Raw genomic sequence first — 20217 nt, 5'->3', positions numbered from 1 at the left:
GTCGGTTCTTTTTTAGGCTGGGAAATGCTCCCTGTGAAGGAGACTTACCGGAAAGACCTACACAGGAACATCTTGCAAAATGCAGTAGTGCAAGAGCCCTTGTTCAGGCATCTGACCATGTGAGCGAGCAGTTCAAAACTGGCTTTTGCCAGAGAAGGATATTTCTTCTGGAGGAACTGCATTTGGAATTTGTGAAAAAAAAAAAAACAACAAAACACTCCATGGTACTGGGGGAAGTTTACTGTGCCTGGCTGTGAAAGGAGAGACACAGCTGCTCTCAGACAATACCCTGCAGAGAGGGGTCAGAGATCAGGGTAGAGAGGCCTGCGTCTCTGCCCCTGCTTGTTCCCTGATGAAGAGCACTGCAGAGAATAGCCTTCCCTAGGCAGCGCAGCCAGAGATGCAATTACACAAAACCTTAATAAAGGAAGAAAACACGAGGCTCTCAGAGGCTCCCTCTATACCCTCTCTTCCCACAGAAATACAATATATTTCACATAACCCACAGTCTGACGTCAGCAAAAGAAATCCCTGTGCAACTCCAGCATTTCAAAGTCTGCATTCCATTTGTACTCCTAAATATCTTTAACCTCACTGTTAGCAGTTTCTTTATCCCTAATATGTGCTAGCTGTGTATTTGTCTTTCAGACTCTTGCTGTTACATTTCATAAGCCTTTAATATGCTTCTTCCTTCCCATTGCTTTGGTCAGACACTTCTTCACACCAGCTGTTTCCACCCCCTCAGGGCTGTTCCTCGGGACACCCAATTGTGAGCTCTGGGGTACAGCCAGGGTGCTCACTGAAGTCCCAGGCTCCATCTTTTCCCTAAAATGATCACAGTCACCACCACAGCAGAAATTGGGGGTGAAGAACTAAGCTGCAGCATAGTCTTTATGGCTGGCAGACAAACGCATGCTGTTAATAGCCGTATGCATGCTGTTAATCATCCCTACTGTACAGACTTCTCTTATGGTTACATATTGATTTTTTTGGAGTTGTGAGCATGGTTTTGTTCTCCGTGCAGAGCTGGGGACAGCAGAGCTCCCCGTGACAGGAGTGCACATTCTGCATTGAAATGGAAGGGCAGGATACCCCATGCCACACACCCTGGACCCTCAGTCCTCAGCTTCCTCCTCGCACGTGCATCTGCACTCCTCTTGAAACCTCAGAAAAGAGAGGGGTTGCAGATGCATCAGCAAGCTATGGGGAAAACAGAGAGAGCTCAGACTGACAGAGCTGGGTAAACACATCCCTCGCTTCCAACCACAGACCTACCCCCATGCAAGCATTAACAAACAGGGACAACTGTTTCAACTCCTTTTCAGAGAAATGTGTCCTTTCCTTGCTTTCTTTTCAGGGAGGACACAGGGATAAGAGCTCTTTGCCTCTTTTGCAGAAGTATTTTGCGTGGGCCATTGCCCACTCCGGGGATGGCAAGCACAGTCTGCATCCTTGGGGGTGCAGTTCCTCGCAGGACTCTGCACAGGCTCAGGGACCAGCCTTGGGACAATAGGTACAGGACTGTGCCCACGGCACGTCCCCACAGGCAGCTTTTCCCACATCACTGCCCTTTCATGTCTTGACTATCTCTTCTCACAAAAATTAAAGCTTTTCTAAGGATATGGTAGAGCTGCCACGGAAGAAGATAACAAAAAATAACGTGGGACTTGTCAGTTCTGTGTAGCATCAAGAAATTTTCCTTCCCTAAGCAAACCTGAAATGGAAACCTCAACTTATTCAGCTACGAGTAGAGGGTATTAAAAAAAAATTAAACCTCTGTGATCAGAGCTCTATTAAGCTGCCTTGAAAATTATTCCAAATACACTTTTTCGCAGATAACAACAGACAATCCTTTTGATTGATTTGTTTAAAAAGGTAAAGAAAGAGCATAAAATTATTGCTTATCAGAGAGAGAAGCAGCACCATTTAAAATAAAATGAAATTTTACCCCATGAATTATTCACAAGGGCTGATGTTACACTATCATTATTTCTGGCTTTCCTTTTTACCACATAGTATTTTGTGTCAGCTGTCTCCAACTCAATAAAAGAGGTGGAGTTTTTTTTAATTAATCAAACCTGATTTTTCTGATTATTTTTTCTACTCTAAAATGAATATATTCCAAGCAGTGAATTGTCTTCACAGTGTCATATTGAAAAAGAAGATAGATTTCATTACCACTAGCAGGGTCTAAAACATGCAGCGAAATAGATGCTTGCGTACTGCCTGGTGTTTCTCTACGTGTCGCACCAGCTGCTGAGAAGCCAAAGTGTGATCCCAGTTGTATGCTGGCATTAGGAGTTGCAAACTCCATCCTGCTCAATGTGAATTAAGCCCACTGACTTTCACAGAAGTTCTCTGCTATAAAGCCGGTGTGATTCAGATTTCGTGTCAGCAAATGCAGTTTTCTGATTGCACACAACAGTCAACACCTCTTGAAATTACCTGGTGATTTTGATTTTCCTTTTCCAACACATAAATATGCAGGGCTACAAATTCCATGTTATGGAAGGTCTTAATGATCATAGCACACTAGAAGTGAGAGTAACTCTATTAAAGTCAGTAGAAACATTGATTAGAGTAGCCAAAACTCTGGTTTTATTTGTAGAGCTGTATCTCAAAGCGGACAGTTTGCATTTACGGCCATGACTGACTTAAAAGCACAGCTCATAACTGTAGCACATGGTGTCAGCCAGTACTCCATATCCAGCTTATTCGCTAAGCAAACCTTCATATTTTTTCTTGCTTACTATCTCTTCTGTCAGCGTCTTTCTGAATCATTTCTATTGCAAGCTTTGTGGCTGCAGGACTGACGTTTTGGGATGTCATGTAGGGAAGACAGCATTGTTCGCTTTGTGTGTGTAATAGCCCAGCTCAAGGCAATATGACCATCCATAAATATATTAACATTAATACAATTATCCTTAATTATTGTGGGGAAAAAACTTAAAAAGTTACCTCAAAAAGTTTAAACATCAGGAAAAAAAAATTAAAGTCACTAGATTTACTCTGCATGCCATCTTTTGATTTGGGGGGTTTTGGTTTGCACATGGTATTTGGTTACTTGCAACAAGAGAAATCTTCCCACAAGCAGCTGTCTTCAGTGTAGAAAGCTGTACTTCTGCTGGCTGCCTACAGGTCTTCGGAGTTCATGAAGATAAGTTGGCAATACTGAGTTGTAATTCAGACTATCCGAAAGCAAATACCTAAAATAGGCCAGATGAATCACCTCCCAGGAAAGTTCCTCTTCGTTGACTATAAAGAGAGTCTACAGCAACTAGCTCAGCTACAGACATCTAAACTCTAGTTATCCAGAAGAGCTGAAATGAATCCCACCGCTGGTGTCAGCAAACTGAAAACGGCTTATAATAAAACCCATTTTCTTTTCAGTGGCTCAGCTATGACGTGAAAGTGTGAACCATCACTGACACACACAAAAAAAATGATCGTTAGCAGGATTGAGGTCCCACCTGTGAGAGGAAACCCTTCCTACCAGACCCTGAGGGGAGCTCAGGCTTTCAGCAGAGCACCAGAAAGACTCATTACCTCACCAGATCATTAGACTGAATCTGTGATCAAAGATGGTGTGTCATTTATGGGTACATTTTTGTTCTATAAGGTTACTAATTAATTAGCAGAATTTTTGAAAATAAAACGTGGTGAATTTCTTTCCCGCTCTCCCAGCTGTTCCCATCAACATGGCATTAGTCAGGACCCAGCCAGTATGCTGACATACCTCCCCAATTTCCTTTCCCCTGCTCCATTTCCTTCTCAAATTGAAAACTATTAGGAGTCTTTAGGCAAATAATAGAAACCTAATGCAGGTGCCTGTTATAAATCGTTCGCTAGTTACTTTTAAGCTAATGTCTCCTCCAACATTACTTTGCAGAAGGCGTCGAGGGAAAGAAATGCCTCATGAACTCTGACAATCAGTGGGTCAGGAGCTAAGGTCATAATAATGTAGCCCATTTCTTCTTGTTTGTCAAATGACCTGAACACAGTCAGATCCCTGCCTCTTTCATCTCAGGTTGAGTCTCCTCAGTAAGAACATAGGTCTTGCCAAGAGCAATTCTTCTCTAGGATCATATCTTGCTGTACCCTCCTAAGCAAGGAAGGTGGCATATGGCTGATGGTGCCAGGTTAGTGTGGGATTTTCCCCCACCCAAAGCTACAGCTTTCCTTGGCACAACTTGAGGATGTGCTTGGTCTAGACCTGCCACACGTCTGAGGTTAAATTAATCAATGTTTAGGAGGTAGCTTGACATTTGTAAATAGACATAACTTGAGAAATTTTAAGTACTCTGCAGGCAAAATAAAATAGGAAGTAAACATTAATAACAAGAGTTAGTAATGATTGTTTTTATGCAAAATAGACAAATGTACAGAAGTGCCTATTAATTCTGAATCACTGCAGCAAGTATCTAGGCTGAAGAGTTGGAAATGTTGTCTAAAATGCCAACATGATCAGTCAATGTTAAAATTTGCCTTCATCAACTAGACATCACGTGTTTTATTCTCAGAGACAAATTCTTCCTATGCTCACTAGAAGTAATTTCCAGCGTTTCACAGGGGATAAATCCCCAACTCTAGATATGTACAAAACAAGGCATGCAAGAGGACAATCTGTTAGCATACATGCTCCTGAACGCATCAGGCAACTGTCAGGTTGTTGGAAGTATTTCTCAGCATGCTGGGTGCCCTCACATGCAGCACTGAACAGTGCTACATTGGTCACAGATCACTTTCCCCATTTGGCTCCCCAGTGAGGTGTAAATATTTCAGAGCTAATGCATAAGTCATGTACACCTGTGTTTCTGAGTGCCGTAGCAGTGAGACATAACTCTTGGGTATTTTTGAGCATGGAGGAACATGGATTATTATCTGTCCTTGTAAATGGAAGATACGCGGAGACTTTTAACGTTTAACACTCAGGATGGTTCTGCAAATTCTTGGAAACCGTCGCCTCCAGCCCTGGGCAACATCTACATGATGTTCTGCAAACACGTACAGCTTGCCAGGACTGGCAGACACCCCAGACTGTATCCACATGTGACTACCTACTGGGGTCCCATATCACTGAAAGCCAACATATGGAGTAATTTCCCCAAAAAATGAACACCCCAAGCACACTTACTTTTACTGTACATGTGGACATTTTATTGCAAATATTATTAGAGGCATTCGTATTATTGCTGCATCAATAGGTGTTGGGTGCTTTTGTGATTAGTTTCTTAATAAACCCAGACCTCACAGAAAATCCTGAGTGCATTCATTGTCTTATACTCATGCTAGAAAAGAGTCAAGCTTGTTTACAACAATAAAAGGCATCACACTGTGCACTGGACTGATTCATAGAATCATAGAATGGTTTGGGTTGAAAGGGACCTTTAAAAGTCATCTAGTCCAACCCCCCTGCAAGGAGCAGAGACATCTCTGAGCAGGCTTGCTCAGCTCCCCACCCAACCTGGCCTTGAATGTTTCCAGGGATGGAGTATCCACCACCCCTCTGGGCAACCTGTGCCAGTGTGTCACCACCCTCAGGGTAAAAATTTTTTTCCTTATATCTAGTCTAAATCTACCCTCTTTTGGTTTAAAACCGTTACTCCTTGTAATATCACAGCAGGTCCTGCTAAAAAGTTTGTCCCCATCTTTCTTGTAAGCCCCCTTTAACTACTGAAAGGCCACTATAAGGTCTCCCCGGAGCCTCCTCTTCTCCAGGCTGAACAACACCAGCTCTCTCAGCCTGTTCTCACAGGAGAGGTGCTCCAGCCTTCTCATCATCTTCATGGCCCCCCTTTAGACTCATTCCAGCAGGTCCACATCTTTATGTTGGAGGCTCCAGAGCTGGATGCAGTACTGCAGGTGGGGGTCTCACAAAAGCAGAGTAGAGTGGGAGAATCACCTCCCTCAATCTACTGGTCACGCTTCTTTCAATGCAGCCCAGGATATCTGTTTCTTGATTTCTTGATTGGGTGGGGTGAGTAGGGTGTAGCTCCTGGAGAGCAGAATGTCTTCCCTAGATAGTTTGCTCTTTATTTGCAGAGCTTGGTGTTTTGACTGCAAGGTGAAGGGAGAGAAGAGGCGGCACGTTAGAGGTGTGCTAATGTAAGGAGAAGGAAGCAGTTGGTCTCACTGCCCTGAGAAGCAGTATTGACAGAGGTCCTCAGGTGCAGGGAAGGTGGAGAGCCTCATAGGTTTCTGAATGAGGGAATTGCCTTTGCTGCTGTACTTCCGCTGCATTGATGAAAATAAGACTGTGTACATTGGTAAATAAATAAAATAGAACCAAAAAATAGCTGATTCTTATCTTGAACCTTCCAACCAAGGAAAATACTATATACTGTTCAGGAAAGTATATGCTACTTTTTCAGATGCTGAGTGGGACTCAAAGATCTCTGTTGCAGGCACTGCCTCATGAAATGGTTGGTGTTAGCCCATGTGAAGCTGGGGCTAACACCCCAGCTAACACCCTGCTAACTTAGGCAAATGGACATACGTCTGATCTAAGACCTATTCTTTTTCTCATGAAAACAGTGACCCTAGAGCAAAGTGACATCAAAGTAATTCTAATGTACAAATACCTTTCTTTGTAGGGAAGGAGCCATTTGCCCACTTTTTATCTAGTAATAAAAGTGGAATAAATGCAAACGCTTTGTAATTGCATTTCTCCACTGCATTCTCCCATGTGCTCCCTTCTTCACCTCTCGGGTGTTTTAGATTGCCAACTCTTTTTTTTAGAAAGAATACTCCCAAGTACTCTATTTGGGCCACATTTTTAGTAATAAGTAGAGATTAAACCTCTGGCACAGGCATTCAGTGATGTGTACTTTGTCACTAATACCTCTAACGTCTGTCTGCGACTGTCGCAACAAGGTGGTCAGGTGTGATTAACTGAATTTTTCACAATACACACACAGCTGCTACAAATGTCACAATGCTGCAATACCACAATACTACTAAAACTTTTGGACCAGTGATGTAGCTGTCATATTGTTATAGGCATGAGATAATATTGGTATCATTTGCTATACATTAAAAATGGCAACAATGCTGTAGCATGTCATCCCCCGCTAGTCTCAGAGTTGTGTGGAGATTATGAAGAGTTATTGGTCTTATTTACAAACTGGGACATCACTGGCAGCGCTAGTCCTTTATGTTTAAAATATACATTTCTTCTCCATTCAGCTGTTTTCTCATATCACACCAATAGATCTTATAAGAGAACATAGCCCTAAGCATGGTGCTTCCAACTCAGAAAATCTCTGCAATTTTTTGCTTTTTCTGCCATTCAGCAGGCTTCATCATAAAAAAAAATAATAATAATATCACTGACTCTGTAAAGTAATTCCTAAAGCTTTTCTACAGCTAAAGCAATATCATAGAAACAACACCACCATGGCCCATGATGAGATGATTGTTTCCATTCCCCCTGTGGGTTCTTGCAGCCTCAGGCCTGTCTTAGTCACTGACTTATCAGACTTTGAGGTCTCGATTCAGGTTCTTAAACACAGGCATCCATTTCCATTGAGTCACTTTATGGATGTCCATGTGAGACGCATGAAGAGGGCACAGAAGCTCCTGGACTCCACCTCCCTGGAGCAGCAACCAGAGGTCAGGCAGGACACCGAGGGCATCTCAGGTGACACACTACATGGGTACAACTGTGCCAAGCCCAGCAGTCTGACTTGCTATACTGCACATATGTTTGCCTACACGCAGTCGTGTGCAGCTGTCAAACACAGTCCAACACTCTTTGGCTGCTTCATCTCATCTAGAGGAAGCACCTGTCAGCCGGAAAAGTCCTTTTTCCCAAGAGTTGCTCCTCTGTTCTTTGGTATTCAGAGACATGTCTTCTGAGGTGTGCTCTTCAACAGGTGATCGCAGTTTGGGCTCAGTTCTTTCTTAACTGTTCTTTGAAATTGTCCACAAGGCTGAATCCTGTTGAAGTCTGTAAGCATTTTGCCACTGCTGCCAAAGAAATCAGGATTTAATATTAGAAAGCATCTATCTAGACCAAGAAAGGCATGTCTTTCAATTGCCATACCATTATCTGGAGAGGCAATGGAGGAATAAATCTCGGTGATGAATGCTCCACCCTTGTGACCACAGTGGAAAAGGCTCCCATGTAGCTGCTCTTGGAGAAATGAAAATGAAGCTGAACTAAAAGCCAGATCTGTTTGTTCTCTGAGATTGTTAAAGAGCAGCTCCAGAAGTGTAACTTGCATTTTATTTAGTACTTATTGTGCAACAGGAATGAAACCTAACATTACAGGGAGTGTGTGTTCCCACCAGAAAATGTCTTCAACAACTCATAAAAACCTGGCCATTTATCAGCACTGCAGGAGATCTTTATTACCTCCCTACAGCATGTGCTCTCCTATGATGTAGTTATTGATTTAACAAGTAAACTTCGTGGCAAGCTTTTATATTGGAATTAACAGCAAGACTGAAATAGAGCTCTCATTATTCTAATGACACAGAGGTGTGAGATTCCTGCATATTCCAAAAGCCATGTCATCATCATCTTTACAAGCATCCCATTAGGGCTGTCTGGGCTGCCACATCAAAGCAGCAGTGTGAGATCTTTAAAAATTATGATATCATACTCACCCCCGGCAATTTCAAAACCCTTTCATTTTTCTTCCTACAGGTTTGGACATCAGGCAAGCTCAGGTTATTGTGCTGTCATCGGGTACCAAATGTATAAATGGGGAATATATTAATGACCAAGGGCTTGTAGTCAACGACTGCCATGCAGAAATTGTGGCAAGAAGGGCATTTGTTCACTTCCTCTACTCACAGCTGGAGCTACACTTAAGGTAACTGAATTCTGTTGCCGCTTGGGGAATGTTATATGGCCTTCTGTAGAACAGATCCACCCTCCAGACATTTGAACTATTTGTTTCTTTATGTTGTTGTTTCTGAGACTTTAGCTGATGAAGGACCAATGCACTGCACAGAATGCACTCCCCCCACCCTGTTCTCTCGGAGGGTGGGGGGAGTGAGAGAGAGACTGCGTAGTCTGGTCCTGATCGGGCCTGAACTACGACAGTTAGATAGTCTAGAGTGCTGGATCATGAGCTCCTTTACTTCAGCTGATTTTCTTTCAGTAGCTATTAGGTATGATTCATAAAGTTGGGTTTTATGAAGCCTGATGATTTTGTACAAATCTTTACGTGCAGGCTTATTAGCATCATTCACTGGCCAGAGACTGGAAGGGGGTCATTTTGCTCACTGCAGACATTTTCCTGTCTTCCTTGCTGCCGAAATATCTCTAGGAAGTGATTCATTGATCATTAATGCCTTCACTGACTCACTAGAAAACCAATGAGTGTTAACAGTACAGTAAACTTTGTGCCAAAGTGCAAGATGGTATCACTCATTCCTTCTTTACGATATTTTTAAATGTTACAGCATGTAGAGTCATTACAGAGGAATTATTGTTCCTGTCTTCAGCCAAACCCACCTTGTTACCATTTAAATGGTTAATGGGTCGTACACTGCCTGGAAGCTGGTAACAAGTAGGGTACTGCAGAGGTCTATCCTGGGACTTCACTAATCATGTCTATCAACAACCTGGAAAAGGCTATGTAGTGCTTGCTTCTAAGCTCTGCAGAGGACACCAAACTGTGGGGAGGACCACTTGTCATGCTTGAGGGCTGGGCTGCCATCCAGACAGGCTGGAGAACTGGGCCAGCAGGAACTTTGACAGAAAACTCCACAAGGACAAATGGAAAGTACCACACTGAGGATAAAAGAATGACCTGCAACAACACAGGCTGAAGCCTTGCTGGCTGGGAAGCAGCTCTGATGGAAAGGGACAGGGTTTGTAGACAAACAGCAAGCTGAATGTGAGACAATAGTGTGCCTGGCAACAAAGAGTGTCAACAGGATCCTGGGATGTATGAAAAGTCAGTCAAGGGATGCGATCATCCCCCACTACTCAGCACTCATTAGACCACATCTACAGTGCCATATGCAGTTTTGGATTCCCCAATACAGGAAGGACATCAACCATCTGAAGCAGCTTCAGCAGAGACCACCTGGATGTTCAGGGTCCAGAGCACTTGGCCTGTGTGGAGATGCTGAGGGAGCTGGGTCTGGTCAGCCTGGAGATAGGATGGCAGACCCAGGAGGAGATACATCAACAATACAATGGATGCAGCATCTTTACCAAGGTGAAGAAGACAGGCAACAGGCACACACTGAAACAAGAGAAGCTCAGTCTGGATATTGGAACAAACTGTCCCCATGGGAATAGGCAAGCAGTGGAACAGGTCACCCAGCAGGATTCTGAGGTCTGCCTCCTGTCTCGGAGGTTCTTAAAACCTGAGTGAATAAAACCCTGAGCAACCTGGCAAACTGCTCTGTGCAGAAGGTTGGACTAGAGACCTGAGGTCCTTTCCAGCCTGAATTATTCTATGATCCTATGAAAACTGAGCAGAAGTGAAGCTTTGGTGACATTAGTTATATGGAAGGAACCAAGGAATGAAGCAAGGAAAGAAAACAAACAAAAAATATCTTATCTACAGATTATTCTTCTGCCCTCCGTTCCTGCATGTATTTTGATGTAACTTTATCTGAAGGCCATTAACTTCCGTGCAAAACCTCCCTTGGACTTCAGAAGGTTTTGCATCATGTCACAGACACAAGGATTAACCTGCGCAGGATTGTGTGTTCTTGTGAGCCCCTGTCATACTGTTGAACTGAAGCAATGGGAATAGCAATAATGGTTATTTCCACTTCAGGCAGGGGTTGAAGGCAAGAGAGTATATTGAGTAGATGAGCTTGGCTAACAAAGAGGGACAAGAGCCTTGAAGGGTTTAATCAAAAGCAATATTGTCTCCATTTCAATCTGAATTGCTTTCAAGTTTACATTAAATTACTATGTTTTCAGCAGTGTAGCAGCCCTAGTACTTGCTTTGTACTATGGTCTCTTGGGAAACAAGTGCTACCCTGAATCTTAAGCTATTTTATTGATCCACCTCTCTAACATGTTCAGTCATATTATTATTTTATTTGGATCAATGTTAACAGTCTTTTGTTAAGATAATCCTCAGTGCAGCACAAGCTCTGTTCTCAATAACTTCAAATCACTCTCTGTTCAGCCAAGAGCAGACACCACTGCTTCCCTGACCAGCACACATGTAAAAATATCAACCAAAATTGTCAAGGCTAAGCACCTTTGAAAGACAGAGCGGGAAATATTGTTAAATCAGATTTTGCTTTCTTAAAGTCCATGGGGAAGCAAAACTGTGTGTTATAATATATTCTTCAATTCTAGTATTTATTGCTACACTCAGTTTTATGTCATCACTGGGAGCTTTGTCATACGGTGAGAAAATAAGTGTGTTCAAAATGAAATGAAAAATTCATTTTCTGTACATTGAAGTCAAATTTACTCCTTTTTTCTCTAGAAAAAAGAGAGACAACTCCCAGTGGCACAGAAATCACATGGTGCTACTGCATAGCTAAAATGACTGGTGGTTTAGGACAGAGGTATTAACTCAGCTCCGCTGGGACTCCCTGCACATCAGCTCCTCAGGTCTGGGGGGAACACAAATGTGGCTTCTGCATTGTTATGCATTCGCATTAGTCTAACCCAAATAAAGTCCTCTCCCAGGCCAGGAACCTGTCGTACAAAGTTGTGTATGAACTGAGACCAAAAAGATGGTTCTCTAACCCAGAAGAAGAATGAAAGCATAGTTCTTGCCTCAAAGAGCTTGAATTTTCCATCCCTCCCTATGGAACGGGCAATTTTTTTTCATGGAGAGTATTCCCTATTTTCTACAAATCTTCCCCCCATCAAGTCTATCTGCTCAAATTGATCTCTGCAGCTGGATTTCAAACTTCAGGAATTTCCAAAGCAAGACTTTTTTTTTCTAGAGGATGCTGTCCTTGAAAAGGAACCACTTCTCCAGAACTTAAAAATGCTGCCATTAACCTCAATGAAAGCAAAGCACATACTTGCCTGAGTGTAGCATAAGGCTTTGGAGAACCAGGACAAGGAGGCTTAAGAAAGTGAGAGCCAAGATAGAGAACTAATGGCCAGGAGAGATTAATTCACTGAGCTGAATTTACTTCTTGATACCTTACTTGAGGTGTCCAAAAGTTAGTCAGTTGAGCATGAACTAGATCCCCAAGGCTCCTTTTATCACCACTGGAGAGATGGGCATCTCTGGAGTGGGACTCAGCAGAATTATTCAAGTATCTGTTGTGAGTGAGATGAATTGCCAGGGCAGGGTGGGGAGTGAGCAAATATTTTTCCATTTCTGTAAAAACAGCACAGGATGAATGTGTCAGATATTTAAACTGTAGAACAATCCCAGCCACAAGCCAAAGTCGCAGTATTATGAAAATTACTTTTTTTTTCCTTCTCTTCATATTGCTAAATGTTAGAGGTGTGACTTTCCTGACTTTTCTGGGGAAAAAGAGTTCCAGAATGGGAAGTTTATCCGCGCTAAGAAGCAAGAGTGACAAATACTTCAAAAGGAAATTTTCTTTCAACAACTCATTGTCGAGAGCTCGAGTTAAATAAAAGCACAACTAAAACCTGACAGTTTCCAACCAGTCTGATTAAAACCCTTACTCCTCCCAGATTTCATTTTTATGGTAACCATAATCCTTCATTCTCAAGACTTTCAGGAAAAAGATGAAAAGTAAGATGTAAATTTTCTGATGTACAAAAGAAGGACAAAAAAAAAAGACCTTTTGAGAGCTTTTTTTAAAAATCACCATCAAAAAGTACACAAACATCATAGTCTGAATCTCTTGCAATGATGGCAGTAAAATTCACATGGATGTCAGTGGGATTATTTATACCAACTGGCCAACAGGGAAGAAAAGAAAATCCAACTCTTCATTTCAAAAGAAAAATAAAACTAATAGCCCGTATGTAAAACAAGCCAGTACCATAGCAGTCTTGCTGCTGTAGTGGCATTGCAGGTGCCGGAGGGAAGTTAAGTTCTTAGCAAGTCAGATGCAAACAACTGTTTATTTTATATAGGAAAAGAAAGGAATACTCTTCATCCAGTCCAGTTGAGTTTTTTCTAGGAAAATTAGCTGTTTGTTGTACATCTAATGTTTCTTATTTTTGTCCTACTTAATGGATGCATCTCCTTCCCTTTTAAGCTCACTCTTGGTTCCTCTAGGATGCCATGCTGTAGCACTAGAAATTTCCTGTGCGTACATTTACATACTAAAAACAGACAGCTCCTACACTTCTCTTTGAGAGGGTAAGGACTTGTTTCAGCACAACAATTTGCATATCTTAAACCATAAGCAGATGCTTAAACCTTCTTGAAGTCAGCCCAAAACATATGCATGTGTTATGCTAAATAATCAACTTGAGCACAAGATTAGAGTTTAGCTCATTCTTAAATGGTCCTCTTGAATCAGTCTCAAATTCTAACTCCTGCAGAAATTCATCACAGGCAAACGTTCAGGGACAAATTCTGCTCTTTTAGCCACTGCCAGCATGTGGAAATGATACCTTAATGCCATGCCCTGAATGAGTGACATTCGTGGGCTCACTGTGGGCTTCTGTCTTCATTGCTTTTTGCAGGTGCGTACGGCTGTGCAAAGCGCCACTGCAAAGGACTGCTCCTGCAAAACCATTCTCTCCCTCACAGCTCAAAACGACTATCCCAGAGGGAAGGCAGAAGGGTACAGGTGCTTCAGGAGAAAGTGACTTTGCAGAAGCACATCTCGTGCTCCACCTGGACCATTTTTACACAGTCCCTGGGTCCCCTTGGGCTTTGAAATCCCCCAAACATCCCATGCACAAGACTCTCTGCTAAGCCACGGCAAGACAGTATTGCTTCTCAAACTCTTTTATAACAATACTCTCAGAGTTTTTTTTATTAAACCTATTGAGCCCCTGTGCAGGAATGACTCTCATGTCTGAGTTCAGAAAACCATCCCAAAGGCAGGTCAGGGCCATATGTGATACGGAGGATCTCAGCCTCCTGGAGGAAGAGTCAAGCTGCCTTGTCCTCCAGCCCTGCTCTCTATTTTTAAAGCAGCTGTCTATCACCCAACCCATCAGCCACACTGGCCACAGACCCTTCTTGGTACTCAGGGAGGGGGAAGAAAACAAGGTTAATCAGCGAAAAACAATAACCAGTAGAAATAGAATGGGTGCTGATTACTGTGAACTCCTGAAATCCAGCCCAAAGAATGAGGGCTCCAACCCTACGTAGCAACTGTTTCCAAGCACTGCAAGCTGCCCCCGACTCTGGTGAGGTTTAACATCATAATAGCAGGTGGTAGGACTGCACAGCTTTGTGTTCTCCCAGCTGATTTTGTGGTGAATTATTTAAAACCAACTGCAATTGCCCTAAAGTCCAAGCAGCAGTACTTACAGGTATTTTATTATTTCAGAGGCTTGTATCAGGGCGATAATATAATTAGTGCAGTTAGGAAATTCCACCACAGCCAGCAGAAAATGAAGGTGCTGCATGCGGCAGCCCCGGCTCAGCAGTCGGTGTGGCTCCCTGTCCCTGACAGGCGAGCTAATGTGCCTGTAAATTCCTCCTGACAGCAAACGCATCCCAGCATCAAAAAATGACAAAACACCCAAACCATGGAAGAGTGACAGCCAAACAGCTTCAATAGCACAGAGCCTGCGCCAGGAGAAAACAGGCAGAGGCAGCTTGGATTAAAGCCAAGGACTTGCGCTGAGACTGGGTAGAAAGCACCCCTGCTTACCCTGACAGGAGGAGAGAAACCAGCAGAAATCGCCTCAGTTAATGGGCTGTCCTATGGTGAACTAAACGGGGAGGATTCTGGCTTATTAAGAGCCTCTTAGGAAAATCATTATCTTCAGGTGCCATGCTGTTCACAGACGTTCCTACAAAAAGACCCTTTAGTTTTTGGGGGAAGGACCAGATCGTCAGAGGGAAGGGAGTCTTTCGTCACAATTTCACTAATCACATCCTCACCTTCAAAATCATAACCACAACCATCACCCAAACATACGTACTAGAGGCAGCTGTCTGTCAGAGAAATCACCCTTGTCTCCCCAAGTGTAAATCATCTGAGGAACCACGTGACAGCATAGCCTTAATGGGAGCTACTGCTGCAAACTGCAGGACTGGGAGGGCTGGGTCCCCCGGGCAGCTGTTGCTGATGGAATATGTGCGCTGTGTCCCCATCTCGCTGCTGAACCTCTGCCAGGATGGGTAAAAGCTTCATCTTAATAAGTATCTTTTTCAACTGAGCTGAGAAAAGTCTGCACAAGTTTTGCCCCAGCTTTTCAGGGTGGCTTCTGATTTCAAAAAATGGCAAGTGACCAAGAGGATGCTGCTGGCCAAGGTGGAGCACTCCTGGGTGGCTGTGGTTGAAGAGGGAAGAAGAGTGATGCCTGGGCAGCAGGGAGGCTTGGCAGGGGTCTTAAAATCTGGGTGCTTCATTAGAGGCCCTTTTCAGTGGTGCATATAAACACACATCATCATTGCAGTGATGTTAACGAGGTTTAAACACATGCCTAGGCACTGTGATGAGCAGAGCTGATTTGTTCACATGAGAGCCTAAGAGAACTTCTCCTTTTTTCATGCATCAGAATCTTTTTAAAATCAATGTGTTTATGCCTCTGTGCATGTAGGAAGGAGAGTTACCCTTCAAAAATCCACACATTTTATCATTAAAATATATTCTAGGTAGCAAGCCAAAAGCACTTTGACAGTTTTGACCCTCTTCACACATTTCTTCACTCCGAAAAGCTTGTTGTTTTTCTCTTGTTGTCACTAGGCAAAAAATATGATGCCAGGTGCTAATAAAAACAAACAAACAGAGGGAGAAAAACAGAGAGAGAAAGCAGAAATGTTTCTGATTTGGCGTGTAACAAATGACCTGGAACCTCTTTTGTGATCATAGCAAACGGCGAGAAGACTGGGAGCGATCAATCTTCGTGCGATTAAAAGAGGGAGGCTATAGGCTGCGGGAGAACATCCTGTTCCATCTGTACGTGAGCACTTCACCCTGCGGAGATGCGCGCCTCAACTCGCCCTACGAAATAACAACTGACTGTAAGAAAAAAAAAATCTTCCTTTTTCTCCTTTGTGTGTTTTTTTTCCCTTTTTTTTTTTTTAAGATCAGTCTTGTTTCTCTGTTTGCTTGCAGAAAATGTGTTTCGCTCCAGAGCAAAAACACTTCAGGCTGTGTGGTACGTGTGTCTGTGCAACTGGTGCTTGATACCGCATACTGGGGGAAGGTGGACAGGGAAAATCAGAGCTGGGCAAGGCAGTGGGAGACTGCTCTGTGGGCCTGAGGGTCAGTGGCTCTGCTAGGGAATACATCCCAAACAGCCCACATTTCCTGATAGGAAATGCAACCCCAACAGCAAATAAATGCCTTGGGAAGAGTCCTCTAAGAGATACTGGGATCCATGGCCATGGGCTGGACCAGAGGATCAGGTCTCCAGCTGGGAATGTATGGACTTTTCTCAAGGTTTACACAGTACATAAGGGTTGAAGGGCTGTATTTACACCAAAGCTGAGCTGTTGAGTTTGCAGCAGCTGGAGTCTGAGGTAGAGCAATCATATGGTGTGGTGTGGTGTGGTGTGGTGTGGTGTGGTGTGGTATGGTATGGTATGGTATGGTATGGTATGGTATGGTATGGTATGGTATGGTATGGTATGGTATGGTATGGTATGGTATGGTATGGTATGGTATGGTATGGTATGATACGACACACTATGGTGCATCTACAGTGTTGGTCAAAAATCAGACTTTCTCCAAATACCACCTGCCCTTGCAGCAAACAATGTCAGGACCCTTCTGCAAAGGATCTTTCCCAGGCCACCCTGCCTATGTCAGGCCAGCCATAAGGTCACTGCATGGCAGATGGACTAGATGGAGTCCACCAGGCCAGCCTTTGGGAACCTAGGCCCATACTTATGGCATTCAAGTAGAAACACCATTTTCCAGGGATTTGTCCTCTAGAGGTGATTCTGAATGTGAGATAAACAAATCAGGTCTTGAGCTACTGTGGATGCCACTGAGAGACCTGCAGAGTTTGTTGTCCATGAGGGGACATCCTACCTCCACTACATGACCCAGTACTCTTATCTCATCACCCCCCCAGACATGCATGTCCCTGTCATTGCCCTGCCATCACAGAGGCATATCCTTGCAGCATGCCCACTGCACCAGCTTTGCTCCTGCCTAGCCACAGGGAATGCCCCTGCCAAGGGGCAGGGTACTCGAGAAGTCTGTGGCTTGTCATCACACATGTCTCATTCCATGATCCAATGCACGCTGCTCAAGGTGCACTCTTATCTCTGCCCTTGGGTATTGCTTCATGTGCGTGCATTTTACAGGGCTGTAGTACCCATGGTGCTGGCTGCTAAAGGTACATAGCATGAGAAATAGTGCTTGCCCCGACTACCTTGAATGTGAAGCAGGCAAGACAGAAGAATGGATGGGGCAGGAAGCATAGACATGGGAATATAAAATTAATCATCCAAGGTCACACAATGACATAACTTCCTAACAGGCAAATCCATCAGACAGTAGTTTCACTCCTGGTTCTTATTTGTAGAAGTTATTTAGTAATGATTAGGTATTATTCTCCCCAGATGGGAATCTTTTTCTCATGTGTGAAGCAGCAGCTTACTGGGGCGAGAAAGCAGAATACACCTATTCAGAAAGGAAATGCACTTCCTTACCTGATATGATTTCTACATTCTGTCAGTGGGGTTTACAGAATGAAGAAAAGCGAGTAAATGTTTAAAAGGCAAACAGCAAATTGACAAATTCATAACGAGGTATCAAAACGAGGAGACATAGCACCATCTTAAAAACAAAATTAAAAATAAAAAGGAAGCATCTATGAATATAAAAAATGAATAGTAATTTTGGCCTCCTACTTTTTGTGCATATCAAGAGATATCTAAAAATGCTTTATATTTTGTTAAATGCCCTCATGTTTTCCAGAAGGCAGGCTTCCTGGGACACCCTTTACTTGATATCAGAATTGGAAGTCCAAAATATGTAATTATTTTTAATATTTGGTCCATTCTCAAGAACAACAGAAGAATATCTAGGATGGATGCTTTAGGCAGCTGATGGTCAGTGCTGCCTATTGCTACGTAGCGGAGCCCAGCCCTGGATGTAAACATGCTTGGCTCATGGACGGCTTCAACCAGCATGCAAATCTGCAAGCTAATGAGGGAATGCTTCATTAGATAACAGTACCTACAGGACCTGTGTTTAAAAATACATAATCATGCAACACCTGACACTCATACCAATAAACTTGTAAGTGGTCACAAAACTACTTTTCATGTTGGTTTTTGCCCCAATTATTGTCCTGATGCAGAAGCTGAGGCACAAGGGGCTGTGGCTTACCCAAGGTTACACAGTGATTCAGTAGGAGGGCTTGAAGGGGCACGACATCTGGTTTGTATTTCACTCTTTAAAGCAGATCCCTCTACCTTTGTCCTCTGCTCTTAGAATAAGTTAGCACTGTATAAAAAGCCATGTTGCCAAAAGCTGTCCTTCAGTGAGATAAGCATTTCCTTTTAGCTCACGTTATCCCCGAGACATCTGGGAAGATAAGTATTTTATAATGTTTATCATTCAGATCTTCTCTTTTCTTCTTTTTTTTACTAAAGAAATAACCTTTCTTTCATCCAGTAATGACAAGAAACTCCAGATGAACACTGTTTCATTTCTTAAACAACAAAGAAGGCTCTCCTAGAGCTAGTGCCAGCCATCAAATGGTACTGATTATTCTCTAAAGATGCATTAACATTTAAAAACAGTGTCTCACCATGCAATTTCTGGTTTTACAAAGGAATATGATAAGCCTTTATCAATACGGGGAGTGAGTAAAATCCACTTCTCAAATCTCCTTCCAGAAATTTCCTATTATCCACCGTGTCTTCCCAGCACCCTCAGGGAGGCCTCACACTACTGTCTTATGAGCTTTGTTCTGGTAAGGGAGGAGATAAGCTGGCATGCACTTGAAACCCAGTTTACTTTTTCCTAGATATTCCAGGGTACCAAGTTAGCGGCATGTGTAAAAGTCTGACCTTACCATGGTTCGTGTGAGCAGCTGCAATGCAGAGGAGAGGTCCAGGGAGCCCACACCCACGCCAGGTTCATGCAGGGAAGGAAGAGATTAGGGACAAAAAGATAAAATCTCACTTTGGTTTGCAATGATGCCCTTCTTGGATCAGAGGTGAGCTGACTTGTTTGTTGAGACATCCTTAGGCAGCTCTAAAACAGAGGCAAAAACCCAGCTGGAGCACGGCTGCTCTGAGCATGGAGGAGTTTTCTAACTTTTTTTGGTGTCTGTACGTCAGGAGTCTGAAAGAGCTTATGAGGGGATTCAAGTGAAGTTGGAGCTTTGGGAGAGGCAGGTACAATCCAGGAGAGCAGGAGAGGAGGCTGAGGGGAGAGGTGCAGGAGGGCTCAGTGGTGTTGCAGGAATAGGAGGCTGGGAAATGCCAGAGGGGTTTCAGACAGTTGTGAAAGTTTTTATGGGTTCATCCTGATGCATTCTTGCCAGCCAGTCTCCTTCCCAAGACTCTTTTCCCTTGGACATTTTCCAAAGTCACCCACAAGGCTGTAGCACAGCTATATGGTGAAGAGGCAGCATGTTCCCCTTGTCCTTGCCACTCATGAATTGCTCCTTCACACACTCAGCTTCTGCCCTGCTTCAGTTCAGCGCTGTAGGTCAGGGAGCCTGGGACAACTACTCCTTTCCTAGTACTTTCTCCCTTTGTGTACATCCGAGCAAGGCATGCCTGGGTCTTTGACTTCTCCTGAGGGGAGTATCGCAGCACCAAGTTAACATGGGTTTTCTGAAGGTTTTAAGGGAGTTGACGTGTTCCCATTACAGCACATACACCCCAGCTCATGAGGTGGAGCCATGGGGGAAGCTAGCCCCACAGTGTTGTTGCATATTTTACACCTTCTCTGAATTTAGGGCAAACAACAAAATAATCAAGCCCTTCATTTGCTAAAGTGCCTTCCTAGCTAATTTAGGGCTTCTTGACTCGTTTGATTTTCTTCTTTTTAATAGCCTCTTGAAAATCAAAATTAATTGCTTAAAAAAATTGAGCTAACAAATCCTCCACTTCCCCACTCCTCCTTCCTTGGCAGAATTTTTCCTCATTGTCCGTTTTTCTTGTAGGGATGCGCTCTCTCTTTTTCATGACATGGATTGTCGAAGAGACAAACAGAATCTGCCCCAGGGCTTGTCTCCAT

At 43.4% G+C, this 20217-nt stretch overlaps 1 protein-coding gene across 2 annotated transcripts in view; it reads left to right on the top strand.

Annotated features, from left to right (window-relative positions):
* The window catches only part of ADARB2 (adenosine deaminase RNA specific B2 (inactive)), a 320892-nt gene that overhangs the window by 264651 nt on the left and 36024 nt on the right, over positions 1-20217 (top strand). For both annotated transcript variants that reach the window (XM_086741923.1, XM_086741922.1), the window contains 2 exons: positions 8651-8819; positions 15877-16028. In XM_086741923.1, the coding sequence (XP_086598049.1) occupies positions 8651-8819; positions 15877-16028 (321 nt within the window). The remainder of the gene's footprint in view (positions 1-8650; positions 8820-15876; positions 16029-20217) is intronic.

Source organism: Chlamydotis macqueenii, chromosome 2 (genome assembly GCF_036417535.1).
Source record: "Chlamydotis macqueenii isolate bChlMac1 chromosome 2, bChlMac1.mat, whole genome shotgun sequence".
In the NCBI taxonomy this organism is placed as follows: Eukaryota; Metazoa; Chordata; class Aves; order Otidiformes; family Otididae; genus Chlamydotis; species Chlamydotis macqueenii.
Note: the sequence above shows the minus strand (reverse complement) of the source record. Positions and strands in the feature narration are given on the sequence as shown.